The sequence below is a fragment of the Pelodiscus sinensis genome, chromosome 9, assembly GCF_052426305.1.
Source record: "Pelodiscus sinensis isolate ZL-2025 chromosome 9, ASM5242630v1, whole genome shotgun sequence".
Classification (NCBI taxonomy): domain Eukaryota; kingdom Metazoa; phylum Chordata; order Testudines; family Trionychidae; genus Pelodiscus; species Pelodiscus sinensis.
This window is the reverse complement of record NC_143060.1, coordinates 66,028,393-66,048,854: the sequence shown is the minus strand read 5'-3', so window position 1 is coordinate 66,048,854 and position 20,462 is coordinate 66,028,393. Positions and strand designations below refer to the sequence as shown.

Here is a 20,462-nt window from a genome sequence, read left to right as displayed (position 1 = left end):
TCCGGGCTCCCCCCAGCAGCCGGCTGTGCACCCCGGGGGCCTCTTGCTCCTGCCACGGGCCCTAGCTCTGGGCTCCCCCCCACCAGCCGGCTGTGCACCCCGGGGGCCTCTTGCTCCTGCCATGGGCCCTAGCTCTGGGCTCCCCCCCACCAGCCGGCTGTGCACCCCGGGGGCCTCTTGCTCCTGACTTCCTCGCGCTGCCCCCGGGCTGTGTGTGTCTCCCCTTGTTCCTCCCTCCAGGGCTCCCCCTCTCTGACGTCCTGGCTCTGTTGAAGTAGCTGCTCCCTGCTGCCTCCCACAGCTGGGAGGGGGGTCTCTCTCCCTAGGCCTCATCACCCCCAGCTGGGGTCACTCGTGAGCCAGCTCCTGGCCATGGCTGAGGGCTGCGAGGGCAGGCCGAAGGCTGAGCCCAGCTTGCCTCAGAGGGCTGGCCAGTCTGGGCCAAGAGGACTCCTCCGCCCACAGGAGAAGTTGCTTCTCTTGCTGTAGCTAAGCCACTGCGCCTACAGGAGCGCTTGCTTTGGCCTCGCGCGTCTACACGGGCCCTCAGGCACGGCCTTTTCACTGCCCTGACGGAGGTGCAGGCCCACTGACGGGGGGCGGGGGGCAAAAGGGGCAACAGTCCGAGGCCCGGCCCTACACAGGGGCCCGGCCTTCCTGGACGCCACCACTAGGGGACAGCAGCCTGGAGCTTCAGGCCTTTTAAATCGCAGTGTGGCACCCCGGGCAACACTAAGCCCCGCCCCTTCTGCCCAAGGCCCCGCCCTCTCTGGGGCCACAGAGTAGCCCCCTCCCTCTTGCCCAGGGACCCAGCAAGGCTGTCGGCCCTGCTGCCCATGTCCCTCGGCCAATCCAGTGTGTAAAACTAGAGCAGGCTGCAGACTCCAGCAGGGAAGACAAGCGACACTGGACGCTGGTGTGGCAGCCGCGCCCGCAGCACCCCGGCCCCGCTGCTCTCTCCAGACAAAGATGCCCGACCACCGGCGGGTAGGGCGTGGGGAAATGACCATTTCGAGGCCAGCGCACCGATCGTCTAGGTTACATCACAAAGCAAGACACTCTGTGCAGAACAGATCCCCCCAAGATCTCAGACCCCTGGTTTGTAGCAAATTCATCGGCTTCCCCGCGTGATTTATCCCTTCCCCCTTTAAAATTCTGTATAGTCCACGAGCACCCTGTTTCTGGACAGACCAAAGATGGGGATTTGCACAGCAAGCAGCGGGAGAAGCTGCAGGAACATGTTCTACCTTAAGGGTCCCCAAACTTTGTGACCCCAAAGATTTAACCAGGAAACACCCGACATCTACTCCCGGCACCTGGAACTTCTACGAAAGCTTTGGAGCGTTTCATGGCTTCACAATCAGGCCCTCCATGTGCATATATATTTCGATGTCTCATACAGGTCTCCGGGTTAGTCTGTATCTGCAAAAATAACGAGGAATCCTGTGGCACCTTAGGGACTAACAGATTTGTTTGGGCAGAAGCTTTCGTGGGTAAAAACCACTTTGTCGGATGCATGCGTCTGCCGAAGTGGGTTTTTACCCCTCGTGCATCTGATGAAGTGTTTTTGTTTTCCCCTCACACGTCTGACGAAGTGTTTTTTCCCCCCTCATGCATCGGACAAAGGCTGCGTCTAGACTGGCATGATTTTGCGCAAATACTTTTAACGGAAAAGTTTTTCCGTTAAAAGTATTTGCGCAGGAGAGTGTCTATACGGGTATGAGCCTTTGTGCAAAAGATTTGCTTTTGCGCAAAAACATCCGTGCCAGTGTAGACGCTCTCTTGCGCAAGAAAGCTCCGATGGCCATTTTAGCCATCGGGCTTTCTTGCGCAAGAAATTAACATGGCTGTCTACACTGGCCCTCTTGCGCAAGAATACTTGTGCAAGAGGGCTTATCCCTGAGCGGAAGCGTCAGAGTATTTGTGCAAGAACCACTGATTTTGTACATTACAAAGTCAGTGTTCTTGCACAAATACTCGCGGCCAGTGTAGACAGGCGACAAGATGCGCAAAATCATGCCAATCTAGACGCAGCCAAAGTGTTTTTGTTTTCCTCTCATGCATCTGACGAAGTGTTTTTTACTCCTAAAAGTTTATACCCAAATCAATCTGTTACGCTGGAAGATGCCACAATTGTATGAAATGCAGAATAAACACGTGTGCTCAGACGATTGTGCTTTTGTTGCATGGAGGAATAGAAACTTGCTCGATGGCTGAGGTCGTCAGCAATGCAAACCTGCAGTCGGTAAGCTTTGTCCCTGGGCTCTTATTACGAAAGGTGGAGGGTGCTGGGTGTGTTTTTAGGAGGTGGCGGTTTTGCGTCTGGCCCTTGTTGGGATATTCCCATGCTGAAGCGATGGAAATTTACCAAGCGGTCGCAACCTGAATAAAGACGCCGGCTGTGGAGACGTTTCTGTGGCTCCATTACCTCATATACTAACACACGTGCATAACGTCACTGGCATGTAATGCAATGTCACGAGTGAAGTTAAGCATGTGCATAAGAGTTTGCAGGATCGGGGCCTTCGTTAGGTTCCAGGATTCACAGGCATATTTCAGTTAAAAAGTCACAACAATTCAGGGAGCTCCAAGTGGGAAACTGGTACCAGGAGTCGGCGCGTTCCTCCTTTCTACGCTGTTTTCCTGCCCGCGTGAGAAATGGATCCCTTTGCTGGCATAGCCAACCTGACACTCTGGGTGGGTTCTGCCTGCCAGCACTGCCTCGTGGTGTATCAAAAAGCGGGGAAGAGCAAGGAAGCCCCCAACATGCAGCCTTCATTGGCTGAAAACTTTGGTCCTGATTCTCAGCTAGCATTTGTCCTCTGGTGACTTCCTCCAACTCATGCCAGTGTCCAGCCTCAGAAGCTATGGCTCTTGGTTCTAATTTAGACGGGGAGTCCCTCCTGCTCTGCTTGGAAGCACTCTCTCTGCTGGGAAAGGCAACTCCAAATTCATTGCTTAAAGCACCACCTCCTTTCGTCTGAACAGCTCCATCAATGACGCCTTACATCCCCAGGGAGAGGCGGGTCAGTACAAGTCACCCCATCACTCTGTGGAGGAGAGCCAGGTACGGAGAGGTGAAATAACAGCACCAGGGACACACAGTGAGCCGGTGGCGGAGCAGCAACGCAACCCAGGCGTCGTGACTCGCAGTGCTCTGCTAAAACTCCTGAAAGTGGTCGACAACATGAAATGCTTTCCAGTATTGATGCTTTCTTGTACATTTGCTCCATTCCCCTTTGATGCTGTATCTGCAGACTTGTGCTGGAAAGGGTGGCTAATTAACGTCTTAGTCCCGGCCTGTGTCTATATCCCATTGGTTGTGTCTACACTCACTTTTTTCCCTTTACGTTTAGCACGACCATCCTCCCTCTGGTAACAGCAGAAGCAGCTGAGTGTAGGCCAGTCAAAGTCCTTTGGACCACCGTTGGCTCCGTTTGCCCTGAGGTCTACGCCACGCAGTGAGCCGAACGCTGGAAGTTGTCGATTGCGGTGCCAACCACAGAACTGCACTTTGGATAGCGCAACAAGAGCGTCAGCCCCAGATGATCAAAAATCACAAGTCAGCCCCCTCGCCCCCCCCAATCCTAAAACTGTCTGAAAAATAAGAATTCATGCAAAGACACAACTGGAAGGAAAGTGATAGAAATGCAGCCGTGTTAGTCTGGTGTAGCTGAAACAAAATACAGGACTATGTAGCGCTTTAAAGACTAACAAGATGGTTTATTAGATGAAGAGCTGTCGTGGGTCAGACCCACTTCCTCAGATCAAATAGTGGGTCGTCTGGCCCACGAAAGCCCATCATCTAATAAACCATCTTGTTAGTTTGTCTTTAAAGTGTTACAACTGGAAGGGGCCTCAAGAAGGCGTCTGGTTCATTCCTCCACCATGTATTGCAGGGGGTCGGCACTTCTAATATTGGGCTAGTTTTGTTTCCTAACTTTTGAGCCTTTTGTTCACACTTGGGTCACCCCGTCTAGCTTTTCGCCACAAGGGTTACAATTTGGGGGGAGGGGATGTGACATGAAAAGGGAGGTTTTCTTGCAGTTGCGTGACTCCAGGAATTGTGGCTTGAGGAAACCCACCGAAGATCCCAATGAAGTCACGAGGGCTGGCAGCCGGCGGGGAAGGTGAAGCGGATTGCTGGCTGCCTTCGGACAGCCCCACGCCATGCACAGAACTTTCCGGAACGCCTGCAAAGTTCACGGGACCCTGCCAACCAGAGCCCAGAAGCTCCGCAGAGCTAGATGGGAAACTTGAGGAGTAGGCTGGTCCGCTTAAAATGTGAATCTGTTTCGAAGAGCAAATTCTACTCGCGACAGAAGGAGGGAAGGCTTGTCTCCCGTCCTGCATGGCGTGTGGACTCGTAAATGGACCTTCCGGTAAGGTTGGGCTTCACAGTTGCACCTGGTGTTGGTGGCTTAGTCGCCACCAATTCAGTCCTCAACTAATCCACGACTGCTCTGCCAGAGTGCAAGAAGGCACCACAAAATCCCAGCAGCGTGGAGCACAAGGGGGGAGGCGGAAGGGGATCGGATAGGAACCTGCACCCTGTTTGAGTCCCACAATGGGATTGCCATTCCCCGTGGACTTCCACGGTGCGGGATCTCTCCGTGCTGGAGAACCTTAACTATCAGCCCGTGGACAATCCTATGTCTTCGGCAGACTACTCAAGATCTGTCTAGTTTGGAAGTGCAGGAGGTGCCAAGTCCTCACTTTTCTGGAGGATCAAGCCCTCCTCACTCCACAACGGGAATCTCCCAATGTTTCCTCCCGCTGTGCCTCATTTGCTATATTTTGGAAGAGATGATCTAGCCCCAAATACTGACCAGTAGGGGATTGGGGCAACTCCGATCCTGAGTTTTGCCTGAATCCAGACACAGGTATTTGTCCTGCCGCTTGTAACATGCTTTGGCCTTCTGCGAGACGTAACACTTTCTCTAAGCGGACGCTATTTACGATGACTACGGTCGAGGGCAGCATCTGACCATAAATGGGAAGCTGCTACGCCGAGACGTATCCCTCCCTCTCGGAACACGACGGGAGCACACACTTATCCTGAACGTTTTCAATGTCTTTTTATTTTGTTGAATAAAAAACACCCACCAAGCTTGTGTGTATATCTTATATATATAAATATATACAGTCTATATAAAACAAATGCGTTTGGACAACCCCTTCCCCTGTGGCACAAAACATAAGGCATAGAAAGAAGCGTAAGGCAAAGTCCCAGTCTTCGAGTGCCCTCACGTGGACTCCCACTCTGGCCTGAGAAAGGTCTTCGGTTCTTTGGCTTTTCAAAGAGGCTGGGCCCGAAGTCATCAGAAGGCAGAGAATACGTTCTAAACTCCAGCTGGCTGTGAATGAAATTCTGACCCGGTCCAGGCAACGGGACTAGAGGAACCCACCGGGTTGCTCGAAAAGCCTCCTCAGAGGCCAATGAAAATGATTTTGTAGCTACAGCCTTGGTCTGGAAGGATATTTTGGTCTCCCGACGGAGCAGGCCTTGGCTTCGGAACCCCTTCTTCTAGGACGAGTGGAGCACAGGAGGTGAGGGGCCTGGTGCCGGCCTTCAGGCCAGTTTGGAGGAGAAGTTCAAAGGCTGGGTCGACGTATAGGTTGCAGTCACGTATAAAACAAACAACAAGGATGGACTTGTCCTTAACTGAAGAAGCTCCTAGTATACTGAGCAGAAGCAATAACCGTGACACAAAGTGGTGGCGTTACCCCACAAAGAAAGAGGAACATCGTAACTAATTTGCAGTTCATTTTTCTCCTGCTTTGGTCCCAACAGTTCCGGATTTTGGGGTGGGTTTTTTTCAGCACAAGTGAACTGCTAAGCAGGACGGGTGTCATCGTGTTTTCCCCTTTTGTGTGCGACAGTCTTTAATTGACTGTCGGCACTTGGTTCCTCTGTAAACTGTATTCCTTTGCTTTCAGTCTCAGGTTGGCGATGCTGTTGGCCATGTTCATGCCCTGGGCAGGGCTGGCGTTGGTACACGAAGCAGAATAGGTAGCCATGGCACTGTGGAGAGAAGAGGAGAAAAGGAAAACCAAAATCAGAATCCGGCGGCAAATCAAGGCTGCACTGAACCCGGAAAACAGTCGCTAGGTGAGTGGGTGCTGGCATGGGCCTACATCATGATGTAGAATGTTTCATTTACGGGAGGCAACGCTCCTTACCATGTCTGGACATTTTGATCTCCCTGACTAACGGCACTTTCCAGGGACAGTCAAGGAGGTTTGAACCAGGCCTACAGTGATCAGTTTGTGAGACCGAAGCCCAGGAGAACGTATCACAAACAGTCAACAGACGCACAATTTGCACCCGGAGCCAACCTTTGTCAAAAGTTCAGGGGTGCTCCGGCCTGGGGTACGGGCTCACGAATGTAAGGGACGTTCCTGCGTTACCAGGAAGATAGACTAGACACAGGCCTTTCCCACCCCTGACGTCTGGCGTGGAAAGTCTTTCCAACGGCAGGTCCATCTTGGGGGCAAGGAAACAAAGGGTCTACCAGCGTGCTGCCCACAGTCCGAATTGCTAGTGATGTCGACGGCTGCACAAGTCGGAATTGGACTCTTTGACTATTACGTTCAGGCCCACCAATGGGTGGGTTGGGGGGGGTTACAGTTGCCCCAGGACCTGGGATTCAAAGGGGCCTGAGGTGCCTAGCTGCCACCACAGTGGCAGACGGAGCTCTGGGTCCTTTACATCGCCACCGGAGTGCCGCACCGTGTGCTCCGAGCAGCTCTGAGGGCTGAGGACGGGGAGAACACTGTGGTTCAGGCAGTACTGAAGGCTGCCTGGCCAACCCCGCCCCTTTTGCCTGAGGCCCCACCCAGTTCTCCATGGAAGCTGTCGGCTCCCCCGATTCTACGCAATTCAGCCATGTTTGCTGCTTGAGACAGAAACATTCAGGTAACCCGGCCTCGACCCTCTGCCCGGCCAAGCAACCCCCTGACCCATTTCACAGGAACACAGACACAAGAAAGTTCATCCTTCCACAAAGACCCAGACGGGTCATGCCGCCACTCCCTGACTGGCACGGCAAGTCCCGCCAAGCCTGACTGGCCACGAGCGAACATTGTTCCTTCGCCCGAATGGCTAGGCCGAGGAGAGAAAACTGGGCCTCATCCCAAGCCACCACTGAGGAACAGCAAGAACGGATTGCGACCACTCACGTGTCTTGCCGCCCAGTCTAGAGGCTGGCACAGTAGCAGTGCCAAGCTTTAGCTCTGGGGAACGCTGTCTCCTAGACGACAGGAACGATTTGCCGCCGCTCATCCATGTCTAGGAAAAACCCTTCCTTTGCCTCTTTTGGTGGCATAAGGACTTTTCTCACCAGAGAAAGCCTTATCAGCATTCCTCCTGGGACACTTCATTCCCCCTGGCCCACCTCCATTTTCTCTGCTGTCCCTTTTCCTGCTTGCCCACTCATCGGTAACTACGAACATGGACCTGGAACGTCCTCTTACAGCTACCGTACAGCTGTAACCTACGACGTCTACACAGTGAACCTCTCTAGCCCGGCACCCGGTGCTAAAGCAGAGAATTTGCCGGACCACGAGAGATCACTATTGTCTAGCAGCATCACCAACGCTTCCCCTGCTTACCGGGCTCTGAGAAGACATTTAGGGGTGAATTAGAGCTAAAGAACAGCACAGAACACAGAGCCAGGACTGGCGGTTGTAAGCAAACTTTATGGGACCATGGGAAACTGGGCCACACCCATGTAAAGTGGACACTCGGCTAACTGAAATCATGCCGGACCAGAGAGGTTGCCAGACCAGAGAGTGCCGGATTAGAGAGGTTCAACTTGTAGCACCGTTTGGAGAACAAATGTTACAGGGTGTGAAGACGGCTGCCACTACGCATCATCAGCACCTGGATTACCATGCTCTGGACAGCACCCGTCTGACCCGCCAGTCATCTCTCATAAGGACTGATCCAAAATCTATGTAACAAGGGGAGCCGTTCCACTGACTCCCAGTAGCCTTTGGGGCAGGCCCATACGCCAAGCGGTCTGTCTTTACAAATGCTCAAACTGCTTTTGACACATATTAACTTTGTGGATGGGAAAGATACACAGCCGGGTGCAGGGAACTACTGCAGGAAAGAGGTGGAGCTAGCATTAATGATGGACAGCTTTGGGGGAAATATACATGCACCTGCACCTTTGTCCTGGATTGGAAATGTAACTCTTTGACCCTGATGCTTTCCCCGGGTTCGAAACTGTTTGGTTAAAACTCATGATAGGTACGGTGGTAGTGCCTGAGAGCTGAAGCCACAGACGTCCCCCCCGAGTTGTGCTAGGCGCTGTACAAACACAGAACGAAAGAACGGTTCACACTGCACAAGCACGAGTGCAGCTCAGGCCAACACACCCGAGTTAGCTTCCATTTGGTTAGCTCGGGTCCCAGGACAGGGAAGCCGCAGCAGCACAGGCTAGCCCTGGAGGGCATGACCCCAGACTCCAGGCAGGACCAGCCAGCCTATGCGGCTGCAGCTTCACTGCTCCAGGCCCTGAGCTAGTGAACCCCAGGATTGCAGTCTAGCAGGGGGGTGGATAGCTCTGCCAGGCCCCTTGGCAAGGTGTGGCAGTGGCGCTGTGCTTCCAGAAGGGGCGGAGCCTCGGGCAGAAAGGGCGGGGCTGAGGCGGGCCAGCCCATAGTCCACCTGGCGCATGCTCCCTCCCCCTCAGCCAGCCCTTAGCGCTGCCTGGATCACTCTGTGTGGCACTCCGGCGGCGATTTCAACGGCCCAGACCTCTGTCCTTTGCTGCTGCCGGGAGCCCCAGTTACTTCTGAACCACTGGGCCCCGGGCCCTTTCTCTCCCCCCCGTACCCGTGCTGGTGGGTCTCCAGTGGAGGCATGCCCCGGGCAAACAATGTTTAATTCTAGTGCTAGGTCTGTCTTTCCAGAGCCAGCGCGGAAAGTCCTTGCTCCCGGGAGCTTGCCTGAGCCGTTTTGCAGGCGCAGTGGGTTTGGCTTGTTGAGATAAAAGCCTGGTCAGAACTCGCGGCAATCGCCCAGTGCTGGTTCAAAGGCCCCGGGGAACTCACACGCATTGAACGGGGGATGCACTTTTTAAACGAACCCCAGGGGCTACATTTCTCAAGGGCACCACCAACAACCGAGGAGCATCCGTTCGGGTTGGGGTTTTGTCCTGGCTGACTGCCGCATTCTGTGGTTTTTAGCTGTAATGCAATACATGCTAACGGGGTGGCCTGCACCCCGGGCAAAAGCCGTGCACCTCTTATGTCCTTAAGCCACGTTTTGTATGAGACTTAGGTGGGCTGGGCTGGGTGGCGGGGAGCAGAACCGGGGGGTAGGGAGGACTAGCACCCCTGCAGCAAACATGGTAGGAGCGCTGCTCACATGTGGACTTTTGCAGAGCGGGGGAAGTGGCAGGGAGGACCTGGCCACGCTGGAACGGGAACCGAGATTGGGATGGGAGCAGGTAGACTTGCAGCGGCTGGAATGGCCCCAGAATCTTAATACCGCCTCTCTCAATTTTTCTACTCCTGCCCACCTAGCCTTGTGCTGACTCTGTCACCTGCAGAGGCTGGACACCCCCTCATGGCTGTTTTCATTATAGCGCTCAGGGCAGGACAGGGCCTCCTGGATTGTACTGGTCTCGTCTTACACTTCGATCCGGGTGGGGCCCGGCTTTCATTCAGCGTGTGCACGACCCTTGGCCCAACGGGCACCGGAGCTTTTCCCGAGGCCTGGAGCTGCTCCCGCGATACAGAGAGTAAATGACCATTCCAGCTGCCCAGCGTCCCCCAAAGGAGGAGGCAGCGTGGAAAAGGGGAAAGCCTTGGAGCGTTTCGTAGCACAAGGCTGGGGTCCCAGTTTTCAGGTGGGCAGAGGTCTTGCAACAATAACGTCGCGTGGGAAATAATGAATGGAGATTAGAATGCAGGTGGTTGGAGGGGAGACTCAGTCTCCCCACTCCAGACATGTGCTACCCCAAAGCAGTCATACAAATGAAGCAACATCTGTCAGGGATGGACGAGGTATATTTGGTCTTGCCAAAGCCTAGGGGCTCGAACTAAAGGACCTCTCTTAGTCCCTGCCAACCAAATATTTCTATGAGCCTGTGGAATGCAGCAAAGAGTTGGGTGAACAACAGATTTGTCAGTTCACCAGCAACTTAGATAGCTAGAGTGTATAGACAGACAGACAGACAGACAGACAGACATGACCCCAGGGACAGACAGACAGACAGATAGGCTATGTCTAGACTACATTCCTCTTTCAAAAGAGGAATGTAAATTAGGCCACTCGAAAGTGCAAACGAAGCGCGGATTTAAATATCCCACGCTTGCATATTCGTGTCCGAGTGCTTTTTCGAAAACGTTTTTGGAATGTGGAAGCGCAGTCTAGACGCAGTTCTTTCGAAAAAGTAAACCCTTTTTCAAAAGAACCCGTACTCCTGAAAAAACGTCTAGACTGCGCTTTCACTTTCAAAAAACCCTTTTTCGAAAAAGCGCTCGGACGCGAATATGCAAATAATATTTAAATCTGTGCTTCATTTGCACTTTTGATTTGCCTAATTTACATTCCTCTTTCAAAAGAGGAATGTAGATAGATAGATAGATAATTCCATTTTGAGCCTCTCCAAAAGCAATCACTTTGAATTCTTTAGAAAAAAAAAGTTTCCTTCAACCCGAAATGAAACAATTTGTTTCTGTTTCAAGCATTTTCAACTGTTTCTTCATTCAGTGAAAGGAAATTTTGAAGCAATAAGTTGTTTTAAAGTTAAAAAAAAAAAAGGTTTCAGGGGGAAATTTTGAGGAAGGTCTTTTCCAGCCAAAATGATGTATAGAATTTGCAAGATGTTTTGAGGGTTGCCAAATCTGCATTCCTCGCATTTCACCTAGCTCGCATGGTCCCAAACGTAGCAGCTTGCAACATCCTTGCAGCATTTTGGGCCATAACTGCAGAATACTAGGGTGGCTACGATAAGTTGTTATAAAACTTTGAGACAAGGTCTGGATCTCCCCGTCACTTGCTTACATTGTACTATAGCGACTCAAAGCCCAGTGAACTACTCCATCGTCTGTTTATAGTTTGTGCGACTCTTCCTGTGACTGTCTCAGTCCCCTCCAGAATATGACTAACACCTGACTATGAGGCGGCAGAGAACACAGTGCAAACAGGAAAACAGTTGGCCTATAAAAGTTCAACAAATTAATACCCCCCCCCTTTCTAACTCCTTTAGTTTCTGACATAGGGACGTTACCTTCAACTTGTTGCTTAGGATGGTGCCGAGAAGCCAGGACATAGCATTAGAAGCAAAAACCTCCGTCAGGCTAATCCTGACTCTGCTACTGTGTTCCTCTGAGGCCTTGGCCACGCCACTTGATTACAGTTGCATTTAGGGGCCCATACACATTCTGCTTCACTTGGCATGTCTCCTTCACAGGAAAAATACCTCACGGGGGTGCTGTGAGATGTGGTGAGCTAACGGTTGCTAATGAGAGGCCACAGCAGCCCCTGCTAGCCCGTTCTTCAGAGGGTAGGAACACGGGTGTACGAGACACTCAGATGTTTCCAAGACCCATCGAAGTAAGAGCTGCAGAGACGTGGGGGAAGAGGGGTTGGTGACGAGTCTTTTCCTCTGAGGAGCAAGCTCCTTCTAGGCCTTCCTTGTGACCACCCCACCCTTTGGTCTGCACGGCCGGTGAAGGGCAGGGGCGGGGTGAGAGGCCGCCCTAGGCACAGGAAAGCAGGAGGCAGACCTACCGCAGGGAAAGCGGCTCTTCTTTCCGGTCTCCTTCCTTTGCTCGCCTGTTGCGTCTGCCCATGGCCGCTGGTTTCCCCTGCCCTCTCTCTCCCGCAGGGCCAGCTGCCTGCCTCCAGCCCGTACGCCCGTGTAGAAAGCCCCCTGCCCCCTGGAAGTTACCTTTGCAGGGTCTTCTAGAATCCGTTATGAAGCCCCTCGTGTAAACAACATCTTGGGAGGGACGAGGATCTATTTTTAAAAGCGTGAGAGGTAGAAATGAGCCACACGAGTCCCGCGGGTGCCCGGTACCGTGACCATAACAGCCAGAGCGGGTGGGAAAGGAGCGGCCATCTTGCCCTCTTCTCTCCTGGACCATCTCACCACCCCGCTCCTCCCCAGAGAGCAGCACTGCGGGCAAAGCCCTACACGCCACCATGCATTTCTGGCCACCAGGCCTGGCTCTGATAGGGCAAAAGAGGGGGTTCACTGAGGTAAACTAGCCTCATGGCCACACTCCTTGCTGTATGGACAGGTGGCTTCCTGACGCTTTCCTTTCTTCTAACGGGAGGTCACGGTGTGGGCATGGATGAGGACCACAGAGCAAAGTACCATCATATCAGGGATGCTACGTGGCCAGTGGCTGTTTGTTGCCTGAGTTCCAGGAGGAACAGGCCCGACTGACTTTTAGCAGCAGAGATCTTTGACCAGTCCCGCTCTGAGGCCAGTGGCGTAGCTGGGCTGACATCGGGCCCTGACAGGACGACGCCTGAGGGTCGTGAGCCCTTCATTTAAATCCCAGCTACGGTGCTAAAAACAAACAGTCACCCGCTGCCTGCTGTGTCCCCAAGCCAGTACAAGCTGGGCTCCCTCCTTTCCTGAGAGAAAAGGCCCCAGAGGAGGAAGGCGAGGGCTGAGAATCGTACGAGGTGCCAATGCTAAGGAGATTTTCCCTTTCTGATTGGACGCTGGCAGCATCTCTCATAGCCCATGGAGCATGGACTTAGGTTGGCTCCGGCCATGGAACGCATCCACCCCGGCTCCTTTTAGCAACATATTCATCACTCCCTCCTTCTCCTCTCCAGAAAGCTCCCTCTGCCACATGGTTCAGCTGGGAGAAAAGCTGGGCCCGTCTGGCTACTCTGCATACCTCCAGTACTGGCGGGTCAGCTAGGGCGTGAGTGGAAGCGTCAGTCTGCAAGCAGCCAGGCCTACCAGAGCTACAGTGCCCGGAAAACCACGCTCCATGGCCACAAGGAACCGCGCCCGGTGATGTTTTCCCCTTGACTTACTCTCAACTAAAAGAGATTTTGAGAGCCCACCTACTCCCGAGCAGGTTCCGGCTGATGCTCCGGGCCCCACAGCTGAGTCTGGTCCCCTCACCAGCCCCGTGTCTGGAGCCTAGAGCAGACAAGACCATGCTGGGCCAACCCCTCTGAGCCTGTTGCTAGACAACAGCGCAGGGAGTTCCCAGAACTTTCCCAACCATGATTGGGTTAGGGATGGAGAAGCGACATCAAAAAAGGTGTTACAAGGAGGAAGGAGAAAAACTGTTCTCCTTGGCCTCTGAAGACAGGACAAGAAGCAATGGGCTTAAACTGCACCAAGGGAGGTTTAGGTTGGACATTAGGAAAAACTTCCTGTCAGGGTGGTTAAACACTGGAATAAATTGCCCAGGGAGGTTGTGGAATCTCCGTCTCTGGAGATAGTTAAGAGCGGGTGAGACAGACACCTGTCAGGGATGGTCTAGACGGTGCTTGGTCCTGCCGTGAGGGCAGGGGACAGGACTCGATGACTCTCGAGGTCCCTAGTGCACTATGGCTAGGTCTACACTGGCGCGATCTTGCGCCAGAAGTATGCAAATGAGGCTAAGCGTGGAATATCGCCGAGCCTCATTTGCATATCTAATGAGCCGCCATTTTGCGGAAGAGGCTCTTACGCCAGAAGGAGCGTCTACACTGCCCCTTCTTGCGCAAGAAAACCCCTCTTGCGCCATGCCGTTATTCCTGAAAATAATCAGCGTAGCGGCGTTGCGCAAGAGGGATTTTCTTGCGCAAGAAGGGGCCGTGTAGACAGCTCCTTCTGGCGCAAGAGCCTCTTCTGCAAAAATGGCAGCTCATTAGATATGCAAATGAGGCTCGGCGATATTCCACGCTTAGCCTCGTTTGCATATCTCTGGCACAAGATCGCGCCAGTGTAGACACAGCCTCTGAGTCTATGATCAGTTCTTGGCTTCTCTGCTGGACCGCCAACAAGTTAACGCCTGAGCGCTAGGAACGAGAGAGAGAAACCACTCCCTGGTCGCCCATTCGCCACCAGAAGGCAACTGCTTCTAGAGACAGGTGGCCCCCCCCACGTGTGCTCAAACCAGCCCTCCCAGAGGGGAGCCTCGGAATTGCCTCTCGCTCTGCTAGCACCCCAGGACCCCGTGGTGCTAGTTTAATAACAAGCGGCCAGGTCCTTAACGCGCTGCACAAAGGCTACCGCTGTCTCGGCGTCCCCCTTGCGCTCCGGGGAGACCCCGTGTCATCCAGAGGCCGGATTTCCAACGAAGCACGCCAGAAATCAGTCACGTTCCACTGGATTCGTTGTTGAAGCTAGCTCACACAATGGCATGGCTCCGCCCTTCCCGTCTCCCCTCCGTTCTCCCCTCCAGCTGCCTGAGGCCCTCTTACGCAGTTCCAGGGGAGAAGAAACAGCCCCCGAGAGAATCTCCTATTGCGGGGGGGGCTCCTTATCCGGCACGGGGCTGGCGGAACGGTCCTACGCTGGCCCCACCTGCAGCCCCGGATGTAGGGTGTGGACCAGGGGCAGGCTGGTACAGCCACAGTGCTGTGCACTCCAGCTGTGCAACCGACAGGCCTCTGTTACAGGCCAATGCGATTTAGAGCCGAGCCGCGGCTGCTCTAACTGGTGCCAGCCTCCCAGGCGAGGAGGAGGGAGGCGCCCACACGGCGTGACGCCTGGCCCGAGCTGTGGGATGCGCCCAGTGAGCGTCGCTGTCAGAGGAGGAAGGAGCGTGGAGGGCGGAGGAGGGGCGTTACCTAGCGATGGGCTCTGCATTCACCTGTAAGGCGAGGCCGTCCCCCAGGAGAGATAGTCGGTGGGTCTCGGAGCGGGGCGCGGGACGATGGGCTGCTCCACCGCAGTCACGTCGCCGGAGTAGGACTTGAGAAGGGAGGCGTTCTTGTTGGCCAGCATGGCTCTCTCGTTCCTGCGGAACTTCGCTCTTCGGTTCTGAAACCAGACCTGGGGGGGGGGGGAAGGGCACAGACAGGCCAGAAATCAGAACCCGGCGCTGAGTGGAGGCAACGGCTGCTCCCCTTCCCCACGCCCGCTATCCCAACTAGACTGGAGGATCTCACAGACTCTTGGAGGGGTGTAACAGTCTAGTCGATTAACCAATTAACCGATAACCGAACCGTATCGGTTACTGCTATAGACAACACGCATTTCCCACCAGTACATTTTTTAGCAGGCTGGCCAGCAGCTTGGCTCAGTTCTGGCTTGCGCCAGGTCCAGGACCTATCCCCGCTGTGGCTCTGTATTTAAAGTGTATTAGGAGCCGGTCGGGCAGCTAGCTCGACTCGGTTCCGGCTTGCTGTGTTTGGGCACTCAGACCCGTCCCCCCGACAGGGGCTGCTGCCACCCTGTACTGCTGCCTCGGTATCAGAAGCAGCAGCACAGGGCAACGGGCAATTGATCTGTGAGGGGAGCTAGTTTTTAAACTGGCTCCTCTTGTGGACCAGCTCCTGCCTGGCACCTCACGCTGCTGCCTCTGATACAGTGTGGAGTAACAGGGGGCGCCTTGGGAGTGGGGTCGGAGCTCATTGGCTGCTGGCCCCACCCCCAGGGGCTATAGAATAGTCGAGAAACCGGTAAGAATTCATGACATTAATCGACTATTCAATTAACCGATATTTAACATCCCTAGTCTCATCTGGCTTTCAACTCTCTGAATCTATTGATGAACAAATGTAGACACACACACACACACACAGGTGTGTTCTCACACACGCAAATCCCCCCATCCCAAGCTCTTTCCCTTTTGCCCAACAAATCATCAGGATCCAAAAGGCCAATTTCATTCATTGGATCCTGATGATGGGCCCCGCCCGTCCTACCCTTGTGCTCTCAAACTCAAGCTGCTCACACCTTCATCAGCCACGTGTCTTGGGGAAACCCTGCTCGGTGAAACTCTCACGTGTAAGAACAAGCGAGAGCCTGACTCTGGTGATGACCGAGACGTACAGAGCTCTGGAATGGGACTGCACCCTGCGATGCCAGTCTAGGTGCGGCTCTTCACTGCGCAGTGGGTGGATCTGTCCTGGTTAAATCAGAGCTAACCCATGCCTTCTTCAGAACCTCTGGGGGAACCCAAGTGTCTGCCCCGTGGATAAGGCTGGGAGCAACGGGTTTCACTTTCCCTCAGTTTCGGACAGCTCTGTGTTTCTGGGCTCAGGCAAGAAGGCTAAAGCCAAGATGCACAACCCAGCTTTGGAGTCGGAGCCAAACATCTCGACCTTCTGAGGTTTCCCTCATGACTCCAGAACCTTCTTCTCTACCCCCAAAAGTAGCGTATGGTTGCCACCATGATTCAATATTGGGTGTAATGCCTCCGTAGGAATCTCTGTCTTCCCCAGCGAATAACCCTACGCCACTCACTTTGGAGAAGGGTGTGTGACTTGGCCTTTTTGCCTGTGCCGCCAATCTGATTACAAAAATAGACTCCCCTTCCCAGCTGCTGCTGGGTTGTCTCTGATGGCCAAACCCGATAAGGTCGGCAGCTGTGTTGCTTCCACAGACCTTAACAGCGAATTCGCTCCCTGCGGCAGAATCCCAAGTTGGCTGGGAAGTTCTACAGCCAGGCTCCTATTCGCTAGTCGATTCTTTGGATTTGTCACGTGGACGTGGACGTGGGGTGGTGGATGAATTTTTCAAGAGCGCCTCCGAGACAGAGGAGCTCCCGTTTTCAAAAGTAACGGGCACCCAAGCACCTAAGACTTTCAGCGAGGCTTTAGGAAAACCGGCTTCTAAGTCACGTCTGAAAATTCTGGCCCTTGTTTTCATATGGATTTGTACAACACCTAACGCAATGGGGCTGTGATTTCAGTCCGGGTCCCTGGCCTCACCCCATTTGATTTCTATAAAACCCTAATGTTTCACCCGATTAAAGACGATTGAGCTTTTACGAAGGATCCATCTGGCATGTATATGTTTGAGAGGCCAGGAGACCTCTACCCTTGTTATGATTTTGAGGCCAGTTCTGGATCTCTACAGCCAGCCGGATGACGACTACAGCCATGGCTTGCTTGCAGTACCTGGACGAGACAGGAGGACTCCTGTCTTTTGTCCCTGCTTACCTGCACTCTGGCTTCAGTGAGGTTGACTCTGCGGGCGAGGTCTTCTCGTACGAAGGCGTCGGGGTAATGTGTCCTCTCAAAGACTCTTTCCAGAGCCTGGAGCTGGCTGCTGTTGAAGGTGGTCCTGTTTCTCCTCTGCTTTCTCTTCTTCTTCTCCTCCGAGTTCAGCTGATCATCTAGAAGGGGAGAAGATGGGACGGGTGAAGCACAGGACCTAGACTATTTGTGTTTCTGAAGCATCGGCATTTACCGTTTTTTTCACACAGCAAGTCTAGATCTCGGCATCTTTTGGGGGAGAGAGAGAAACCAAGAGCCCAGTCACATGTCCTCAGCAAGGACCTGCCGCTGTCGCTAGGGGAGAAGCGCCCCTCTCCCAGCACAGAGCATGGAGCTTTGGGCTGGGCGGGGCTCATTAAAGAGCTGCGGGGCTGTCGATCCTGCTGGTGCCACCCAGCCGGTTAGAAGAGCTCTCAAGCCCCCACAGCCGGCAGCATGTATTTCTACTGGTGGTGCACATCTGCACATGCCTTGGTGCACGTCACAAAATTTATTCTGCCCATGAAGGGAAAAAACGAGAGGGACCACTGTCCGGAACCACTAGTTGGCCTGCATGATTAGTCCCCTAACTCACATGGTTTGGTTTCCATTCCCCCAGGTTGGAAGATCTGCACTTTATAACAAGAAGCCTACGTGTCAACCTCTTCCCCCCGCAGCCAGCGGGAGCCTGATGTGGCCAAAAAGCCTCTAAACGTGTTTTCTTAAAAGGGCAGAGCTTTTTTTTTTTTTTGCTTGACCAAACGGGGACTCCGTTTTTTTGCTCGACAACTTTGCCCCGGCTCTTCGCGCTGGATCCACTGATATTTTGGCTCTTTGCCCACAGTGGGTTGGCCACGCATGCATTGAGGGGTTTGCACCTATCAGGTAAGCAATGGAAGAGTGTCTGTGGAGAAAGAAGGAGAGAAGAGCGCTGGTAGGAGCTCTACAAGGTTGGGGAGTTTCTCAATCTTTTTCTCTCCCCTTCTGCACAAGGAAAACTCTCTCTCGCATTTGGCTGTGTGCATGAGCCTGGAGTTTTTAACAGCTAGATTGACAGAGAAGCCCGATTTATTTGCTGGCTAACAGGCCCAGTATTCAGTTCTCTTGCTACAGTCAAGACAAAGCAATGGCATGTACATATATTTGTATAGTCCTAGCTGCAAACGTTACAGAAAATAATCCTTGTCTGGGCGATTTCATTGCCTTTGTGTGGGGGGAAAAGATTCACGGTGCATATCCCCGTTCCTTATAACACTGCACACGCTAGTTCACAAATCTGATGCAAGCAAGCATAACACCAACAGGGGCTCTGAACCTGGGACCATGGGTGGCAGGTATGCTAGGCAGGGGAAGTGCCAGCCTGGCCCCACCCATACTCCGCCCCCAGAATGCTCCAGGGCCGGGGAGACTGGGGCCACATGCTGCCTCTCCCCTCCACCCGTGCTCCGGGACCAGGGAGTCTTGGGCTGCGTGATGCAAGATGCAATGGTAAACAAAGGTAGGAAAATTGTGATGGGTTAATAAGTTGCCCATGAACAGCGGTTTTATCCGTAGACTAAACGGTTAGGCACTGCTGGCTCAGCTCCAGCGAACAGAGAACAAATTCGATTTTTTCCCCCCATCATAATCCCTGCACAGCCTTTGCTGTTGTTTTAGAACAGGATTATATTGGCAACGTGTATTCCTTCAGCCCTCCGATTCCCTGGAAAAGATAATGCAGGAAACACAGCACAGGGGATGAAATAGAAAAGTACCTAGGAGCCATCCGTCAGAACAAGCAGCACCTCACTCAATTTCTCTGCTAACAGACTGGATCTTCCACATAAACAGCTGAGCAAAATCCCCACCCCTTAACAGGTCCAACATGAGAAGAGCTAGGCACATAAAAACCAAAGTCTGCTCTGCCCAGCATCTTGCCCGGTGGGCGCTAAGAACAGACAGACTTCCCTGGAGCAGAAGAGACGGCTTGACTATCGGCCCTTCGGTTTACACGAGATGTCTGCCCTTCCTCACCTGTCATTTGAACCGGCAGCCTTTTGTTTTGCTAGAATCGGAGACCACAAGGCAGCACGGCCCTTAAAGAAGAGCTGGAGGGAATGCAGACGTCACTGGTGACGTTTACAGGTGCCCAGTAGTGAAGGTCTCCAATGAGAAGCTGTTTATATAGCTCTTGGATTCTGTTATTTCCACTCCAACCCATCTGAGGAAGTGGGTTTTACCCACGAAAGCTCACGATTGTAAATATTTTGGTGAGGCTCTATAGGGCCACAGGACGGCGCGTGGACTCCTGCATGACACTCCAGGACTCTGTCCACCACACCACGCCGCCTCTTGTGATCCAATTCAAGAGGATCCATATTAAGGGCTCACCAATCAGAGCCCTAACTGCATAGAGACCCATCCTAAGATGCTAAACATTCTGTTTTCACTTGAAATCCCTAGGCAGGAGTGGACCATTGAATCATGGCTCTCTCATTGCCCAAACATTCCTCAGAACGTAGCCAGCTCCTCGGGGCTCTCTTGGGGTTTCATCTGAAACATCTGGTACTGGCCACGGTCGGAAACAGGATGTTGGAGTAGGTAGACCATGGCTACATTCCTGTGTGAGAGGCACAGGTTTGATGCTATGGGGAGTGGCGGGGAGGGGGGCAAAGGAGAAGGCCTGAAAAAGGCCAGAGAATAAGTGTGCATCCTGGAAACAGCCTTGAAAGCATCCTTGCAATTTGCTTGGTTCTTCCTGGAGCAAAGGGACATAGCAGTGAGTCACAGCTCACTCACACACACAGCATCCAAAAAACAAAAGGTCAAGCAAAGAGGCCTCACCCCAGGCACCGAACGGAAAATTATGAGCAAACGCTGCATTCCAGTGACTCATGTGAAGGTCACCCCTGGCCAGGTCACCTCTGCCATCAGTTGGCATGGAGCGTGGACATGACTCACCCCATTACGGGAAGTATCTGGACTCAGATTGCTAGGCAGCTAAGCAAGGTTTCCTTGGGTTAATTACAGGGACAGAGAGACGATGAGAAGGGGTCACCACACAACTCCCAGAAACGTCAATGAGAGCTGAGGGGCTAACTCCCTTAGGCAACTTGGAAAAAGCTTAATGCATTGTCAACCTGTGGAACTCCTTGCCACAGGATGTTGTGAAGGCCAGGACTATAGCAGGGTTCAAAAAAGACCTAAATACACTCACGGACGACAGGTCTAGCAATGGCTATTAGCCAGGTTAGGTAGAAATGGTGTTTGTAGCCTCTGTCAGAAGCTGGGAATGGGTGATAGGGGAGGGAACACTTGACTACCTCTGGGGCACTGGCCGCTGCTGGAAGACAGG

At 53.3% G+C, this 20,462-nt stretch overlaps 1 protein-coding gene across 2 annotated transcripts in view; it reads right to left on the bottom strand.

Moving 5' to 3' along the window:
* Positions 1–5,061: 5,061 nt before the first annotated feature.
* The window catches only part of PRRX1 (paired related homeobox 1), a 64,444-nt gene continuing 49,043 nt past the window's right edge, over positions 5,062–20,462 (bottom strand). Inside the window, exons 2-5 of one of the 2 annotated variants that reach the window (XM_075937007.2) lie at positions 17,093–17,268; positions 14,797–14,978; positions 11,913–11,981; positions 5,888–6,025 (exon numbers count right to left, since the gene is read on the bottom strand). In XM_075937007.2, the coding sequence (XP_075793122.1) occupies positions 11,927–11,981; positions 14,797–14,978; positions 17,093–17,268 (413 nt within the window). In that variant the 3' untranslated portion in view covers positions 5,888–6,025; positions 11,913–11,926. Of the gene's footprint in view, positions 6,026–11,912; positions 11,982–14,796; positions 14,979–17,092; positions 17,269–20,462 lie in introns of both variants that reach the window. The other variant, XM_075937006.2, reaches the window with a different exon arrangement.